General features: G+C 42.3%; 1 protein-coding gene across 1 annotated transcript in view; it reads left to right on the top strand.

Moving 5' to 3' along the window:
• Positions 1-19917, top strand: part of ankrd55 (ankyrin repeat domain 55) — a 51262-nt gene that overhangs the window by 8520 nt on the left and 22825 nt on the right. The window contains exon 4 of the mRNA XM_078397045.1: positions 5044-5153. Coding sequence (XP_078253171.1) covers positions 5044-5153 — 110 coding nt within the window. The remainder of the gene's footprint in view (positions 1-5043; positions 5154-19917) is intronic.

The following is a 19917-nucleotide window of genomic DNA, read 5'->3' as shown; positions in this document are numbered from 1 at the left end:
CCGCATTGTAGGCTGCTCTGGAAGGTTAGATCCTATGCAATCCAAGAAGAGATAGTTAAATGGATAGAAAATTAGCTTCATGGAAGGAGGGTTGATGGCAGAAGGTTGCTTTTTGGACTGGAGGCTTATGTGCCTGGTTTGGACTGGTGTGCCTCATAGTTCAGGGTTGGGCCCACTGCGATTTGTCATCTATATCAATGATTTGGATGAGACTGTACATGGCATTATTAAGTTTGCAGATGATACTAAAGTGGGTGGTATTGTAGTTAGTGAAGATGGTTGTCAAAAATTGCAGCAAGATCTTGATCGGTTGGCCAGGCGAGCTGAGGAATGGTTGATGGAATTTAATACAGAGAAATGTGAGGTGTTGCATTTTGGGAAGAATAACATGGACAGGACCTACACAGTGAATGGTAGGCCTCTGAGGAGTGTTGTAGAGCAGAGGGATCTAGGAGTGCAGGTAAATAGTTTGTTGAAAGTGGCACCACAGGCAGATAAGGTGGTCAAAAAGACTCGGCACATTGGCCTTCATCAGTCAGGGTATTGAGTATAGAAGTTGGAAGGTCATGTTGCAATTATATAAGACGTTAGAGAGGCCACATTTCGAGTATTGTGTCAGTTCTGGGCACCATGTTATAGGAAAGATGTTATCAAGCTGGAAAGGGTGCAGAGAAGATTTACAAGCATGTTGCCAAGACTGGAGGGCCTGAGCTATCGGGAGAGGTTGAGCAGGCTAGAACTCTATCCCTTGGAGCGCAGGAGGATAAGGGGGCGATCTTATAGAGGTGTACAAAATCATGAGAGGAATAAATTGAGTAGATGCACAGAGTCTCTTGCCCAGAGTAGGGGAATCGAGAACCAGAGAACATTGGTTTAAGGTGAAGGGGGAAAGATTTAATAGGAACCTGAGGGTAACATTTTCACACAAAATGCAGTGGGTGTATGGAACAAGCTATGAGTTGCTGGAGGAGGTATTTGAGGCAGGTAGTGTCGCAACGTTTAAGAAACATTTGGACAGATACATGGACAGGACAGGTTTAGAGGGATATGGGCCAAATGCAGGCAGGTAGAACTTGTGTAGATGGGACATAGTGGTCGGTGTGGACAAATTGGGCCGAAAGACCTGTTTCCACACGATTCTATGACCATGACTCTAATAGACAGAGTAAATGCACATTTTTACCCAGAGTTGGGGGATCAAGAACCAGAGGACATGAGTTTAAGGTGAAGACAGAAAGATTTAATAGGAACCTAAGGGCCAACCTTTTTACACAAAGGATGTTAGATATATGTAACAAGCTGCCAGTGGAGGTAGTTGAGGCAGGTACTTTCACGATGTTTAAAAACATTTGGACAGGAACATGGATAGGATAGGTTTAGAGGGATTTGGGCCAAACGTAGGAAGGTGGTACTAGTGTAGATGGGGCTTATTGGCCGGCGTGTGCAAGTTAGCCGGTGGGCCTGCTTCAATGGTTATCTGTGGTTAACGGATCAATGCATCACATTGTTCCCTTGTATGCAGGAAGTTCAAGATTTTGTTTTGAAAATGTTTTGAAAATGAGTGCCAGCTGTAAACAGTAAAGGGACTGTTACAGGGAAACAATTGAACACATTGTATATCTCCTTAAACAATATAATGTAAAGATTGAGAAGCATATTGAGAAAGGCCTGAAAAGGAAAGTGAATTAGAGTGGATGATGTCAAATCAGGTACACAAAAACGTAAATAAAAAGAAGGAATGAAAGATAAGTCAAAACTGGCAGAAAGAAAAGAAAGAAATATAATAAAAAATTAAAGTATAAAATATATATATTTACAACCAGTGAACCTCCATTTTCAGAAGGCACATTGTCAAAAAGGCTCTTTTCTAATCACTATACTTATGTTTGTTTGGTAATTAGGGTGTAAATGCAGCAAATTCATGAACATAGTGAGTTGCTAAGTGTGAAATGCTGTTTATGCAAAACTAACAATGAAGCAGTGAAATCATTCAGCAATTTACAATGACTCACAAAATGTATATCAAAGTGGTGAAAATAAAGTACTTTGACTTTGTCTTCTATTCTAATAGGGGCTGAGCACCAACCTTTTCTGTCATTACTTATTTGGTGCAACAGAAGTTGCATCCTATTGGCGAGTTCAGCCCAACTCCACCATGGCTTTTAAAATACAGACACTGGTATAAAATAGTTGACCAAAAACACAATCAGAACAGAATATTGGAGAAACAAACAGGAATAGCCCATTTCACATCTGTTTCATTATACAATATAATCATATAGAAACAAGAAGCACGGTGCTGGTTTTTTTTTTTTAAAAGGGACACAACACACATGCTGGAGTAACTCAATGGGTGAAGCAGCATCTCTGGAGAACATGGATATGTGATGTTTCGGATTGGGATTCTTCTTCAGACTGACTGTAGGAAAGCAAAGAAAGTTGGAAGAGTGGTAGACTCTGGGGCAAGTCTGTGGGAATGGAATGGAATGAATTAGGAACCGAGTTTACTTCAAATAAGTATAGATGTTGCATTTTAGGAAGTCAAGCCAGGCCAGGACCTTCACGGTGAACGGATGTTCTAATGATGCCATTGTTCAACTATTTTACACCAATGTCTGTATTTTAAAAACTACAGTGAAGTCAGACGGTGAACGCGCCAACAAGATGCGACTTCTGTTGCATCAAGTAAATAATGGCAGAAAATCTTGATGGTTGTTCAGTACCGATTAGAAAGGAAGAAAAGTCAAAGTACTTTATTTTCACCTATTTGATATACATTTTGTGAGTCATCTTAAATTACAGAGGAGTGTTATGGACCAGAGGAATCTAGAAATCCCAGTAAATAATCCCAGTAAAATAGTTTAATAACATGTAACATCTGAGTTCCAGTTGTCCACAGCCGATTTAATGATTTTGATTGGGAACCTTGGTATAAAGCTGGATGGTAGTTGAATTGAGAGGAGGATGTAGACCAATATAGGAGGATATGGAAAGTCTGTATGAATGGACATCTACATTACAGGGTGACAGTCTCAAAATAAGGAATGGACCATTCAAGACTGGGTTGAAAAATAAATTTCAAAAGAAAGACCAAAGCTGAACACAATACTCCACGTGTGGCCTCACCAACACCTTGTACAATTGAAACATAACATTCCAACTTCTATGCTCAACACCCTGACTAATCAAGGCCATTGTGTCGAAAGCCTTCTTAACTACACTACTTGTGATGCTACTTTCAAGGAACTATGATGGTCTGTAAGAGGAACGAACATGCAGCCTTGTCATTACTAGTTTTATGTTTGTACTAGATTACCTTTGTATTCTACTTTACCTTTTTTAATCAATTGCTTGGTCTTCCTTTGCTGAATTCTGACTTTTACTCAGTCCCCTGGCTTACTGCTCTTATTGGCATCATATGACATAGGTTGAGCATCTGCTGAGAAAACCTTAAAATGCATCATTTCAAAGCAGTACATATATAAAATTAGATCATTCTAAAACAAAGTCATTTTAAAATTGTTCCTAAAGTGCTAATTTTAAATGGCATCCTTTTATCATAACTTAGGCCTGGAATAGCACTTGGTCTTCAGATTCACAACTCCTGTTAACTGATTTCAAAATCTGGCCAGGATCCAGCCTGCTCAAAGCTCAATAGGTGGAGTATGAGAAATCCAGTGAATGAGATTTTATTCCACTGTTTCTATTTCCAGGGCAGATCCACAAATTTCACAGCATTGCTCATGTAAGAAATTTTCACCAGTCCGAACTCCAAGCAGAGAATTGTATTTATCAAGTTTTAAGTAAGAGTCGACTTGTCTTGATGGTTCAAGTAAATAGCTTCCTGCAGTGACCCTGCTGTCCGAAAACGGTTACATTTCCTAGACCTTCTTAGAAGAGATCTAATTTGAATCAATGTAATTCTTAAAGGTTGTAGGAAGGAACTGCAGATGCTGGCTTACACTGACAATAGACACCAAAAACTGGAGTAACTCAATGGGTCAGGCAGCATCTCTTGGGAAAAGAAATAGGTGATGTTTCAGGTCGTGACCCTTCATCAGGCATGAGGGTCAGGGGAGAGGGAAACTAGAGGTATGAAAAGATAATCTGAAGTCTGTAGCGACCATAGGAATTGGTCCTGAGAGTCGAACCCTCGGATTGGCCAGCAAGGTCACATGGTGGTGCGACCATAGGGATTGGTCCTGAGAGTCGAACCCGCTGATTGGCCAGCTAGGTCAGGTGGTAGTTTTGGGGCCCAAAAACCAGGCAGTGGGAAGAGAACTTCAATGTGAACAGTTTGAGTTAATGGTTGTCTGTGGTCTCGTTTGTTATCCTTTGTGGTTGAATGTTGCTGCCGCAATAAACTTCTTTAACAAAGAACAAGCCTCCAGACTCGCCATAAGTCTGAAGAAGGGTTTTGACCTGAAACATCACCTATTCCTTTTCTCCAGAGATGCTGCCTGACTCAATGAGTTACTCCAGCTTTTTGTGACTGTAACTATTAAAGGATTTGAGAGGATAAATGTTAATTTTCCCATTGTCTATGTCCTAGAATCAAGAACCCCATTCTCAGGTTAAGACGTTGCCAATTAGGACTGCCATATGCACATTTTTCATTAAGTGGATTGCAAATCTTTTCAATTCTCTAGCTCAGGGAATCGTGGGTTCCCGTCACTGAGTATATTTAAAGCTGAGATTGACAGATTTTGGAGTACTAACAGAATCAAGGGACGTGGAGAAAAAGCAGCGCAGGACAGCTGCTGTATAAATTCAGCCATGATATCAATCACTGGCAAAGCAAGCTTCAGTGACCACAGGCCCACACTTGCTCATTTTTTTTCGTTTTTATCTGCTGAATCATGTTTAGCTCCTACCAATCTTAGGTAATGAAAATCCAGTCACAATGACACCATGTTTCTACAAAGAAAAATTTCGTTTCTTTTACAATCATTCCTTTTTAAACATCCACTAATTATTAAAAAATTAAATAGACAAAAAATTTAAATTAATCATAGAAAATGTGACGAAGATTTTCATTTACAGGGCTGGCTAGATGGTTGTGTAACACTACTCCGAAATGGTGCCAAGCAAAATATCCCAGATAAAAATGGAAGACTTCCCCTTCATGCAGCCACTGCTGAAAATAATGTCAGGTAAAACTATTTTTTTATATTTTAAAAATAAAACAAAAGGTATGCCTATCTAATGAAATTCCATTGTTATGTTATCTTCACCTATTTATAGAAGGAAAATATGATGGGGATTTTTTTCCTAATTATAAAAATATTTATTTTAGAGCCTACATATAAGGTTGTTCTCAGACAGCCGAAGGAGATTTAATTTCGCATGAGTTTCAATTTATTGATTAAGACTTGAAATGAGATTGGTGTATATTGGAATCACATAAGATAGTTTGTTTCAGAAGACTAATAGTGATGTCATGCACTAACTATGAAGCCACTTACTGGCATTATTGTCAATGATAATTCATTCATGCTCTAAAATATGGAGGATATGAGATATACTCATGTGCGGCCTGAAGATGGAGTTAATCATGCCCCTTGTTTGGAACTTGCAATGCTGTTTGGTTGTGGACAAACACTTTAGTCAAAGATCAAGTTGGACATCATAACAAGCACAACAGTTGTTTTCCAGGCAGATCATGATGTAATTCTAATGCTATCCTGATTTTAGGACCAATGGTCTTCCTTTGTACCTCAACACCGTGTTCAGGTATGGTCTTCCTGCTGCAGGAAAGATGTCATTAAGCGGAATAGGGTGCAGGGAAGATCTACGAGGATGTTGCTAGGACCTGAGGGCCTGAGCTACGGAGATTGTGCAGGCTGGGACTTTGTTCCTTGGTCCGCACAAGACTGAGGGGTAATTTATAGAGATGTGTAAAATCATGAGGGGAATAAATAGTGTGGAATGGACAAAGTCTTTTTTGGAAGAAGGGGAATGAAGAACTGGAGGGTATAGATTTAAGGTGAAAGGGGAAAATTTTGATAGGAACCCAAGAGGCAAATTTTAAATACAGAGGGTGGTGTATATATAGAAAGAACAACTTGGGTAAGTAGTTGAGGCAGTCAATAATAACATTGGAAGGACACATTTACAGGTGCTTAGATAGGAAAGGTTTAGAGAAATATGGGACAAATGCAGACAAATGGAACTAGCTTAGATGGGGCATCTTGGTTGGCATGGATGTTAGGTCAAGGGGTCTGTTTCTGTGCTGCATGTCTTTATAACATCAGCATTTGTCCAGCATTGCACAGCTGAACATTTATTGAGCAGCAGAGAGCAAACCAACGAGCATTATTTACACAGATCATCTACTGTTCAGAAATTTAAACAATTCCAGATGATGGAAATCTGAAATAAAAACAGAAAATGTTGGAAACACTCAACACTTCAGCCAAGAATCTGTGGAAAGAGAAACAGACTTCATATTTCAGATTGAAGGCCCTTGTCAGAATTTTCTTTTTCTGTCCACAGATGCTGCCTGACCTGCTGAGTGTTTCCAGCATTTTCTCTTTTTATTATATCAACTGCTCAGAGGTTAGTTGGTGTTTAAATTATTTTTCTGAATGTTGATACGATTTTGCAAGAGTACAATGTTATTTTCTATAGTTGCACTGTGGTAAAAGTCTACAGGGAATGTTGAAGGACTGTTTTCTGCCTTGAAGCATTCTGTACAAACTAATTCCGCCTAGACATGGGAATATTAGTAGGAATTCCCCTTGGAATGTACTATGACAGCAAGAATGATCAAGGACTGGGCATAATAAAGCAAGCTGCAAGTGAAAGAGGAGGTGTAGGAAGGAACTGCAGATGCTGGTTTAAACCGAAGATAGACACAAAATGCTGGAGTAACTCAATGGGACCGGCAGCATTCTTGGAGAGAAGGAATGGGTGATGTTTCAAGTCAAGACTCTTTTTCAGACTGAGTCTGAAGTAAGAACAGGGTGAAAGTCGGCATCAAAGATAACAAAAGTCTTGAAACCTGTACAGGCAGCATCAATACATCATCAATGATTAGGAAATAGAAATCAGAAAATGGACAGAGTATAACTAAACCAAGGACTTCTCCATGTATCTACAAATGGACAGCACTACCTGGATGCATCTAGATTTCCATAGCTGCACTTTGATTTAGAGGTTTTCATGGTCAATTTATTGTCACATGTACCAATTAAGGTACAGTGAAATTTGAGTTACTATACAGTCATATGAAGTGAAAAGCAACAAGACACACAACCACATAAAAGTTAACATCAACATCCACCACAGTAGATTCCACATTCCTCACTCTGATGGAAGGCAATAAAGTTCAATCTTCTTCCTCTTTCTTCTCCCACGGTCGGGGCAGTCAAACCATCCGCAGTTGGGGCAATATGATACGGAAAAAAATCGCATCTCTGTTGAGGTAAGAGATTGAAAAAAAAGTTTCTCCAACCCCCCCATATAAAACAAACCAAGGAACACTAAAACATACTTTTAAACACATACTAAAAATAACAAAAAGAAGAAGAAAGAATAGACAGACTGTTGGCGAGGCAGCCACTGCTGGTGGCACCATCCGGTGTTTTAGAGGACGTAAGTAGAGATAACTGTGAAGCTGTTCAGTATGAGAATGGGCTCAACCAAGTGAAGGAAGTGGTGATGGAGGGAAGCAGCTCTGGCTTCTGTTCAAGGAAGAACCAAAGGACCTTCAAGCCAGTCCTGTGTGGAATAGAGTTATAAAAGAACCGATATTCCTGGTGAAAATGAGCTGGTTATGACCGGTATTTGGAAACTGCCAAAGTGTGGACGACTTCAGAAATGTTTCAGATGCAATTGTGAAGATTGTGGACAGTCGTGGAAAAAATAAAGACTTGGTACGAAGAAATATGTTCTTTGGGACAACAATAAGCTGCAATGCTGAGGTTAGCAAGACAGTCAATAGATAATAGATAATAGACAATAGACAATAGGTGCAGGAGTAGGCCATTGGGCCCCTCTAGTCAGCACCACCATTCACTGTGAACATGGCTGATCATCCACAATCAGTACCCCATTCCTGCCATATTCCTTGAGCTATTTTTAAGAGCTCTAACTCTCTCTTGAAAGCATCCAGAGAATCGGCCTCCACTGCCTTCTGAGGCAGGGAATTCCACAGATTCACAACTCTCTGGGTGAAAATGTTTTTCCTCATCTCCGTTCTAAATGGCCTACCTCTTATTCTTAAAGTGTGGCCCCTGGTTCTGGACTCCCCCAACATCGGGAACATGTTTTCCACCTCTAGCGTGTCCAATCCCTTAATAATCATATATTTCAATAAAATCCCCTCTCATCCTTCTAGATTCCAGTGTATACAAGCCCAGTCACTCCATTCTTTCAACATATGACAGTCCAGCCATCCCAGGAATTAACCTCGTGAACCTACGCTGCACTCCCTCAATAGCAAGACTGTCCTTCCTCAAATTTGGAGACCAAAACTGCACACAATACTCCAGGTGTGGTCTCACCAGGGCCCAGTACAACTGCAGAAGGATCTCTTTGCTCCTACACTCAACTCCTCTTGTTGTGAAGGCCAACATGCCATTAGCTTTCTTCACTGCCTTGTGGATCTTAGGGTGGAGACAGGAGACAACAATGTGTGTTTAGGTGAGTTTGAGTTTAGAGACTGTGGAGCAAAGTTTTCGAGAGGAAATTAGATCATTGGCTGTCTGGGAGGAAATGTCCTTATGTTTGGTGTTGGGGTGATGGTCTTGAGGGAGATATGAGGTAGTGTCAGAAGAAGTGGTGTTTTAACACTGTGAAATACAGGTCAGTCATCCAAACAACAGCATCCCCCTAATCAGCAGATTTGTTTTTATTAATGTTGGGTTTAATGAGCAGTGTACTGCAATTCAGAGAAAAAATAGGTTAGAATAAGGAGGTGCAGTGGAAAAATTGAGATGGAGTAATGTCACCAAGGCTCATCATGGTCAGCAAGGATGAGATGGATGGAAGGGCATGGTTTAGTGCTGTATGACTTTATTACTTTGGCAGACGGTGATGAATAAATTTGAAAATGATAAGGGACCAGATATTGGGTGTAAGTAGAATGGGAAGTCTGTCCAGAGAAGAAGTGGCAGCCCGGACCCGGTGGGCCGAAGGGCCTGTTTCCGCGCTGTATCTCTAAAAATAAAAAATATATTAAAAAATATAGGCTCAAGGATTGAGCAAGGAGGAGCGATATAATTTTTTGTTGAAGCACCAAATGAGGCAAAAGATGACATGGAACTGTGAACCAAGCCAGCTTTGAGAACAAGTGAACCGGTGCTGTTGGATAGAGAGGTAAAGAACATACATGATCCAATACCTGGCACTAAGCATGAATCTCAGAAGCACAAGAAATACATGGGCCCTTTCGCTTATTCCACCATTCAATAAGATGTGGCTGATCCATTACTTCATGTCCACGAACTAACCCCATATTCCCTTATTCTCTAATATCTAAAGATCTCCTGACGAGAACAATGAATCGAGAAACACTGAATATTTTGAACATACCTATAGATGTGGGTGGATCTACAGTAAAATATGAAGCGTGAATTTTCAGTTGTAAGCCATGTGAAATAAACCAAAAGCAGAAAGGAAGAGATGGGAAGGTATCTTTCAGTTTATCATATCATATCATATCATATATATACAGCCGGAAACAGGCCTTTTCGGCCCACCAAGTCCGTGCCGCCCAGCGATCCCCGTACATTAACACTATCCTACACCCACTAGGGACAATTTTTACATTTACCCAGCCAATTAACCTACATACCTGTACGTCTTTGGAGTGTGGGAGGAAACCGAAGATCTCGGAGAAAACCCACGCAGGTCACGGGGAGAATGTACAAACTCCTTACAGTGCAGCACCCGTAGTCAGGATCGAACCTGAGTCTCCGGCGCTGCATTCGCTGTAAAGCAGCAACTCTACCGCTGCGCTACCGTGCCGCGTACTTGGTCTCCATCCTATCAGAGTTATTACGACACGATCAAGGCTATGGACCAAATGTTAATAAGTAGAGATGGATATTTGATGGTTGACAATGTCAGAATGAGCCACAGGGTCCGATTCTGTGCTGTAAACTCTGACATGCTTTTGTTTTCTTCGTCCCTCCTCCTCTGTAACTCTGTAAAACATGTTTAAGTTCTAACTTTTTCTAGTCGTGATGAAAGGTCGTTGGCGTCATCTGTTAACTCTGTTTCCCTCACCACAGATGCTGCCTGACCAGCTGCACATTTTCAGCCTTTTCTGTTTCTATTTCAAATTTCCTATTTCAAATCTGTCGCTTTTTACTTTCTGATTTGGTTTGCAAAAAGTGTTGGCCACCACATTCACTGCTAGAAAACAATGACCTATGCATGAAGTCCATCGGTTCAAGTTGGTGCTCAATCCTCCGAGCTGAGGCAAATAATACACATTTTCTGACAGGTCTCACTATCCAACAGATCTGTGTTCTTTTATCTTCACCCCCTGCTGTTCAACTTGTCAAAAATCTGCCCCATCAGAAGGCTTCAAAACGCTAAAGAATAGAAGTATGTTTTGAGCCTGGCCTTAAAAGAGCCGATGGAGGGGGCAGATCTGAGAGGGAGGGGGATGCTGTTCCTCAGTCTAGGAGCTGCAACCGCAAAACTAGAACATGCCCAGATTAGATTTCTGAGTACTTAGAAGAGAAAAAGTATAGAAGAGTGAAGGGGTCAAAGTGTAAATGGCCATCTTAGAAGGAAGATTTAGGTTTGTGAATACCATAATCTTAAATAATTTTAGCCCTACTATAGCCTTACAAAGGTCTCAATAATGACGGTGAGCACCATTTGTTCTCTGGGATAAGATCACGCAGCTAAGCCAGTACTCCATTAGTTAGCGGCTGCTATAGCCATTTGTGTACCATCTTGTCTTGCACGAGAAAGGCAAGTGTTTCAGTGAACAATGTACTATTTGGGTGATGCATCTGCTCAGGCTAAATACTGTAGTTGGCAGTGCATACAGGGTGTGAGAAGTGAATGTGACACTTGCACTGAGGCTTTAGTGTGTGGGGTGAAGGCAATCACGTGAATATTCAGTCTGAACACGACTTGATTGGTTGTTTGGCAAGTGATGGGGATGTAGTGAATCTGCGGCTAACAGTGCAGGTGATAGGATACGACCTTTGCATAACCTTGACCATTCATGAGATTATTAAGTTTCTTGCAGCACTGTATCCAGATCCTTGGGGCTTGAATCATTGTCTCGATCTCCAGGCTACCTGATCCCATTGCATTCAGGGCTTCTGTCTAAACATGAGGAATAATGGACATCATTGCTTTTTTTCCACCTCTTTTAACAAGTCCAGCAGTAATTACTCAAGAGTTTGAAGTCTGTCCTCTCTCCTGCAGTGACATTCCACACTCTTACCCAGGTTAAATTTACTTCCTTCATGATCGCCAGTTCCTGTTCCAGACAAAATGCCCTTCCCTTTTAAGAGCTACAAGATTATTTTAAGCAGTCTAACCAGATGTAACAGTGACTGGTAGATTATAATTTTGGGCTCTTCGCCAATTAGGAGTGGTTTTAGCTTTGTCCGAACACTAAATTCCGATAATAAGCTTCAGCATGGAATAAGCATGTTGCGTCCATTGCGATCAATTTTCTGGAATTATACAATTTGGCTGCTGGGAAGTCCATCCTGGCTCCACACACTCCCAATGCACTCATGCTATTCAGTCCAGTCTTATTCATTCTTTTCCTTACAAGACACAACAATATACTCTATGTAAGCCTGTGATCTGATGCAGCACATTCTGATTAGCAGATTTGATTGTGTTCCTATTGGATTTATAACAGGAATGTATCCAAAGGCTTGCAACAAATGGAGATTAGCACTTGGCACAGTCTCTGGCAGCAACACTGCCAGATCATGTGCATTGCTAATTCTATTTCCAGGAGCTCTGCAATGTCAAAACAATCCAGGAAAAAGTGAACACGCGCAATAACGGGCCAAGGGGGGAGGGGGGGGATGGTGTCCGTTACTGCCGATTGTCTGCTAGAACCGGGTATGAGGGGTAAATATTATGTTTTAACCCAAGGCCGGGTGGAAAGAAATGCGGCATCGTAGTGGGAGCGGGGGTGGGGTTGGTTAAACCAGCAGGTATTCACAGGCTGGGAAGCCACAAAGCCCCTAGCCCCACATGCGGTGCGTCAGGACGGGCTTCACACTCATGCCGTCGTCATGCTGCTCGCTCTCTCCGCTCCCACAACCGGGAGCACGGCAAGTGGCGCCAGCTTACGGGGTAACCTGGTGGAAGTAGGAGGCGGTGCAACGGGAGTCTTGTGCCGAAACCAGGCGACAGAGGCATATGTTGCCAGGGTGACACAGTGGCCGGCACGGTGGCGCAGCGGTAGAGTTGTTGCCTTACAGCGAATGCAGCGCCGGAGACTCAGGTTCGATCCTGACTACGGGCGCCATCTGTACGGAGTTTGTACGTTCTCCCCGTGACCTGCGTGGGTTTTCTCCGAGATCTTCGGTTTCCTCCCACACTCCAAAGACGTACAGGTATGTAGGTTAATTGGCTGGGGTAAATGTAAAAATTGTCCCGAGTGGGTGTAGGATAGTGTTAATGTACAGGGATCGCTGGGCGGCGCGGACTTGGTGGGCCGAAAAGGCCTGTTTCCGCGCTGTATATATATGATATGATATGATGATAATTTGCTGATGCTTGGTCTTTCGGTTCAGAAAAAAAATCACTTTATTTTCAGTCAAGTCTATTTTCAAGTGGCTATTATTGACTTTATATGGTAGGATCTCTACAGTCAACACAAAATTAAAATGTTCCTCAATCCAAATATTTATCTTGCACAACATTTTCTCGGAAATCGAAGAATGTCCATGCACAGCTCCGGGAACTTGTGTTAATGTGTGCACGAAATCCCCTGAAGAGCAGCTTGCTCATTCATAATGGGAGCAATGTTTTAGCAGCCAACCGTATCAGGCAGCCTCAGCCTGAAACATGACTAATTTTTGTACTTAGGCTTTGTTCCATATTACTAGCCAATTGTCACCAGTTACGACACAAATGTCCAAGAGTCCTTCAGCACAACAAAAAAGGCATTCAGCCACCAAGTCCATGTTGGCCGTCAAACTCAAATCCTACATATCTTATTTGTATAAAAGTTTCCCATCTTTGCATGAAATCCCCTCAGAAATTTCTAGGAGTAACTGGAGACATTGCATTTTTTTCAAGAGGTTATTGAGCACTGCCTTGAATCTTCCAAAACCCAGATTACTGAGCCTCAGTTGAGTTATAGCATGCAAAACTTCAGAGGCTAAACTCGAAGTCTTTATCATCTTGTTCACTGAAGTATAGAAGAAAATAGGACGACCTTAATATCAGCAAGGCAAAGATCATCTACCAAATTGCCCCACAACACCACATGGCCTGATCATAAAGGTTCACAGCAAGAATGCTGGAATTGTGGACCACTGCCCATATCCTGAAAGCCACCTCAGTCTCCACTATTAATAGGTAAATCATGTCTGCTCATATCCTTTTGGTGCAATGCAACTACTTAATTATTAATTAAGAGTTGAACAGAATCTGATTTGGAGACTAAAGCAGAATCTGAGCTTCAAAGATGCTGCTATGAATAAGTATGTGGAAGAGGTTAATACCTCTAGGGAAGTCTTTTCAAACCAGGGGTTTCAAAAGGCCCTTTCGCCACATAGGACTAAGGCAGAGCATCTTCAAAAGGTGTTGGGAAGTGAGATAAAACACTAGGATTGAAGTGCATCCATATCCTTAGGACCTGATATTTCCAGGAGTTGATATACATCATAACCAACCTATCGAAGCCCTTCATCACCATGGACGTCAATGAGTACAACTAGCTCAGAGTTATTGAGATCTTGGGAACTATCCTTTTTAAGCAGGTGGGGATCTTGAACCATAATAGTGAGTGGATGTTCTGAAAACCCCAGCCAGTTGGTCTGCACAGGTTTTAAGAATGTAGTCAGGTACACCATCAGAGATCTGAGGGTTGGCTCATGAAAGATCTTCACCGTCAGAGACTGAGATTACAGTGTTGTTGGGGATTCTTAAAGGTACATCATCATTCTCATTTTTGAAGCAACCATAGAATGAAATGGGTAAATGGGTCACTGTCACTTGAACTACTTGGTTTCTCGTTTATAGAAATGATGATGTGAAAGCCCTGCCACAATTGCCAAACATCATCTGATCCTCCACTTTAGACCAAACATGTCTCTTCATGTTCTTGATGGCCTTCTGGGGAACCCACCTGGACTCATATTTCCCTGTATCGCCTGACTTGAATACCACAGATCTGGTCCTCAGCAGTCTGGTTCTATCCAGAAATGTTGCCTGGCCCGCTGAGTTACTCCAGCATTTTGTGTCTATCTGGTCCTCAGTAGATTCTAGACATTCTGGTTTATCCAAGGTTTCTAGTTAGGGAACACTCCGATGGTCTAACATTGAGCCCAGACACCCTAATTAGTGTAGGTCGACACAAAATGCTGGAGTAACTCAGCGGGACAGTCAGCATCTCTGGGGAAAAGAAATAGGTGATGTTTCGGGTTAAAACCCTCTTCAGACTAATGTCAGGGGAGTGGGCGGTACAGAGATAAAATGTAGTCGGAGACCTTTAGACTGGTGGGAGAACTGGGAAGGGGTGGGGGATGGAGAGAGAGGGAAAGCAAGGGCCACTTGAAGTTAGAGAAGTCAATGTTCATACCACTGGGGTGTAAGCTACCCAAGCGAAATATGAGGTGTTGTTCCTCCAATTTGCGCTGGGCCTCTCTCAGACAATGGAAGAGACCCAGGACAGAAAGGTCAGATTGGGAATGGGAGGGAGAGTTAAGGTGCTGAGCAACTGGGAGATCAGGTAGGTTTAGGCAGACTGAGCGGAGGTGTTCAGCGAAACAATCGCCGAGCCTGCGCTTGGTCTCGTCGATATATAGGAGTTGACACCTGGAACAGTTGTCAGGGCTGACTCTCTTGAGTACACAAATACCCCATTATTGATAGACAGACATATATGCCTAGGATCATATTGATGTGCAAAGTGACAAATAAGTCCAGTCCAGAAGCTTCCCTCATTTCTATCTGTCACAATGATGCAAAATAACTTAAGATAAAGATTCCTAGTTTGATGAAGATCAATTAACATAATGCATTCTTCAGCTGCTGCCCATATACAGAAAGAAGGAGCACAGCCAAATGGAATGATTTCTACAAATTCTTTCTCTTGGGATCCAGTACCAACCTGATTTTCCCAGTCTACTTGCACATTAAAATCCCCCATGACCACTGTAACGTTGGCTTTCTTACATGCCGATAGCATCCAGGTTCATTCCTTACCAGACTACCCCACCCCATCTGCCCACCCGCCTGTCCTTGCAATAGGATGTGTATCCTTGGATGTTGAGCTCCCAGCTCTGACCCTTTTTCAGCCACTTGTTGAAAGCCTTGACTATGATGGAGAAGGCATCGGGTTGCACTATGTAGAGCAGCCCCTGCAGTGCTTGCCAAAAGTCTGCCTGTGGCAGGATGTAGATTGTTGTCATGAAGACAGAGGTAAATTCACTTGGATCTTCAAGAGAATGAAGAGGGGTGGCTCCTCACCTCTAGATGTTCCAGGAGGCTGGAGTAGTAGTTAAACAAGACCACCATGTTCGTGTACCATGAAAAGTTTACCATGAGGTAGATGATGCCGTCCGGTCCATACAATAGATCGAGAAACCTTTGTGGTGAAGGCTCGAATCTGGAGAGCTGGGGGTAAGTCGTGCTTCTGCGAAACTGAGTACGAGATTCCCTCGTGTGTCTTTGGTAAAGCAGTCCACAAGTCACCCAATATTATTTCCATGGGATAGTACATTGGTCAAGAAAATTCCAGGGAGAGGGATGGTCATAATCCGTCACACTTAATTTCTACTCACAGCCTCTCCCAGTGGCCATGTTTCCAGACACAATGGAGCCCTCACCTGTGCTTTTGGATATTGAAAACACTGTGCCTGCTTGCCACGGGTGGGAAACTCATATGTACCAGCAACTAAACATGCAGAACAGTTGTTGGCAAATCTCTAGCATACACCGCTGCTTTCCTATACTATGAATGAATGTGAATTCCAGAATAATCTTGGCATGGAAAGGCACCCTGGCTGTCAAGATCCAGTTGGCTATCCAGTCCTGAAAACCAATGTAGATTCTGATTTTTGGATATAGGAAAGTTCCATGGAGAGAAATAATGCTGCAATTAACTTGCCTCAATCATAATATCTAACAGATGGGGTGGAATCTTTATTTCCACATCTGGTTTGAAATAAGCATAAAAGGCTTGATTTTCCCCTGGGATCATATTGTCACTGTGGTTTATTCGATATAGACATAGACATAGACATAGAAAATAGGTGCAGGTGGGGGCCATTCGGCCTTTCGAGCCAGCACCGTCATTCATTCTGATCATGGTTGATCATCCACAATCAATAACCCGTGCCTGCCTTCTCCCCATATCCCTTGATTCCACTAGCCCCGAGAGCTCTATCTAACTCTCTCTTAAATCCATCCAGTGATTTGGTCTCCACTGCCCTCTGTGGCAGAGAATTCCACAAATTCACAACTCTCTGCGTGAAAAAGTTTCTTCTCACCTCAGTTTTAAATGGCCTCCCCTTTATTCTAAGACTGTGGCCTCTGGTTCTGGACTCGCCCAGCATTGGGAACATTTTTCCTACATCTAGCTTGTCCAGTTCTTTTATAATGTTATATGTTTCTATAAGATCCCCTCTAATCCTTTTAGCCTCCAGTGAATACAAGCCTAGTCTTTTCAATCTTTCCTCATATGACAGTCTGGCCATCCCAGGGATCAATCTCGTGAACCTACGCTGCACTGCCTCAATTACAAGGATGTCCTTCCTCAAATTAGGAGAACAAAACTGTACACAATACTCCAGATGTGGTCTTACCAGGGCCCTATACAACTGCAGAAGAACCTCTTTACTCCTATACTGAAAACCTCTCGTTATGAAGGCCAACATGCCATTAGCTTTCTTCACTGCCTGCTGTACCTGCACGCCAACTTTCAGTGACTGGTGTACAAGGATACCCAGGTCTCGCTGCACTTCCCCGCTACCTAACCTAACACCATTGAGATAATATTCTGCCTCCTTGTTTTTGCCGCCAAAGTGGATAACCTCACATTTATCTATATTATACTGCATCTGCCACGCATCTGCCCACTCACTCAACCTATCCAGGTCACCCTGCAACCTCCTAACATCCTCTTCACAGTTTACACTGCCACCCAGCTTTGTGTCATCCGCAAACATGCTAGTGTTGCTTCTAATGTCCTCTTCCAAATCATTAAGTTGCGGCCCCAACAACGAGCCTTATGGCACTCCACTCGCCACTGCCTGCCATTCTGAAAAGGACCCGTTTACTCCTACTCTTTGCTTCCTGTCTGCCAACCAATTTTCTATCTATTCAGTCTGAAGAAGGGTCTCGACCTGAAACGTCACCCATTCCTTCTCTCCAGAGATGCTGCCTGACCTGCTGAGTTACTCCAGCATTTTGTGATACCTGAAATTTTTTATCCATGTCAATACCCTACCCCCAATACCATGTGCTCTAATTTTTGTCACCGATCTCCCGTGCGGGACCTTATCAAAGGCTTTCTAAAAGTCTAGATACACTACATCCACTGACTCCCCTTCATCCATTTTACTTATCACATCCTCAAAAAATTCCAGAAGATTAGTCAAGCACGATTTCCCTTTCATAAATCCATGCTGACTTGGACTTATCCTTTTACTGCTATCCAAATGCACGGTTATTACCTCTTTAATAATTGACTCCAGCATCTATCCCACCACCGAAGTCAGGCTAACTGGTCTGTAATTCCCCGTTTTCTCTCTCACTCCTTTCTTGAAAAGTGGGATAACATTAGCTATCCTCCAATCCACAGGAACTGATATGCAGGGAGAGCTTTCAGTGTGAAGAAAGGTCCCAGCCCGAAATGTCACCTATCCATGTTCTCCACAGATGCAGCCTAACCCGTTGAGTTACTCCAGCAATTAGTGTCGTCTTATGCTGCCTGACCCGCTGAGCTACTCCAGCACTTTGTGTCTTTTTTTGTAAACCAGCATTTGCAGTTCCTTGTTTCTACATCTGAGTTTTCAATAGACAATAGACAATAGACAATAGACAAGGATGGACTCTGCTATTAATATCATTAGGCTAGAAGTTGACTGGTGTATCGCTATACAGATAAAAATGAATAACAAAGAGGTTACTATCCTCAATGTATACACACCGTATGAGTCACAACAAAATGAAGACGAATACCTGATTAGATTAGCTTTTATAAATTCTTTTATTTCTGATAATCATTCCACAAGTATCTATGTAGTGGGTGACATGAATGCTGACCTATCAGACAAAAGTTCCTTGTTTGCAAAGCATATGCTGCAGTTTTGTGTCGATAACACTCTTATATTATCCAGCCAAAAACTCTTACCTGCAGATAGTTATTCTTACATAAGTGAGGCCTGGCACTCTACATCATGGCTTGACCACTGCATTAGCACTGCTGATGCTCATGATATTCTAAGATCTATGGAGATTGTGTATGAGGCATCTATGTCTGATCATGTTCCTTTTGTTAAGGCACTCGATTGGGGCAGTCTCCCGAAGATGTCTCAGGAGGTTAATAGTGCCTGTAAGGCTAAACTGGATTGGTCTAAGCTCTCAGATGAGGATGTGATGTTATACTATGGGAGAACTGATGTTCTTCTAAGTAATGTATATCTACCCAGAGATGCGATTATGTGTACTGATGTGAATTGTAATAACAGCGCTCACTGTAAGGACCTCTGTGCTATGTATAATTGTATTGTGGGTGCTGTGTATGAAGCTAGTAGGCCATGCTTTACTCACTCTGATAAAAGACACAGCATTAAGCCAGGGTGGAATAAACATGTGGCTGCTCATCATGCTGAAGCTAAGGATGCCTTTAAGGCTTGGGTCCTGGCAGGTAGGCCCAGAGAGGGGCCTGTCCTGGATCACAAAAAGCTTAGTAATGCTCGGTATAAATATGCAGTTCGTTATATCAGCAAACACGAACAATTAATGAGAGCAGACTCTATGGCTGATAAGCTCCTTGGTAACGATGTTACTGGCTTCTGGAAGGAGGTGAGAGCTCTGAACAGAGGCAGTACATCGTTGCCATGTACCATAGAAGGAGTCTCAGGAGCCGACAACATAGCTGATTTGTGGAGGCAACATTACTCTGAGCTATTCAATTGTATTAAAAGTGATCCCTACAAAGTGGGCAACATTGCCAACAGTGACAAAGTGGGAATCACAGCCAATAAGGTCTATCAAGCAATCACACAGCTAGCTGATAACAAAGCTAGCGGCTTAGATCAGATCACTGCAGAGCACCTCAAACTTGCAAGCCCGAGGGTTGCTGCCCTTCTTGCAATCTGTTTTACAGGCCTTATGAATCATGGTCTGTTACCGGACTCCATGTTGTCCGTTACTCTGGTGCCTGTCATCAAGGACAAAGCGGGCAAGGTGGGGAGCTTGGATAATTACAGACCGATTGCTCTAGCCAGTGTGTTATCCAAAGTCCTGGAAAGAATTTTATTAGATAGATTATGTTTTTATTTGGGTACTACAGACAACCAGTTTGGCTTCAAGGCTAAGCATGGTACTGATTTATGTATCTATGCCCTGAAGGAAATGGTTGAAATGTATAGAAGGCAGAATTCCTCTGTTTTAATTGGTTTTATTGATGCCTCTAAAGCTTTTGATCGAGTCAACCATCATAAGCTGTTCCAAAAACTGAGTCAAAGAGGAGTGCCTAACAGTATAATTAGGGTCCTGGCATATTGGTACGCCAACTAG

This window comes from Rhinoraja longicauda, chromosome 1, assembly GCF_053455715.1.
Source record: "Rhinoraja longicauda isolate Sanriku21f chromosome 1, sRhiLon1.1, whole genome shotgun sequence".
Lineage (NCBI taxonomy): Eukaryota > Metazoa > Chordata > Chondrichthyes > Rajiformes > Arhynchobatidae > Rhinoraja > Rhinoraja longicauda.
This window is presented reverse-complemented; position numbering and strand designations above follow the sequence as displayed.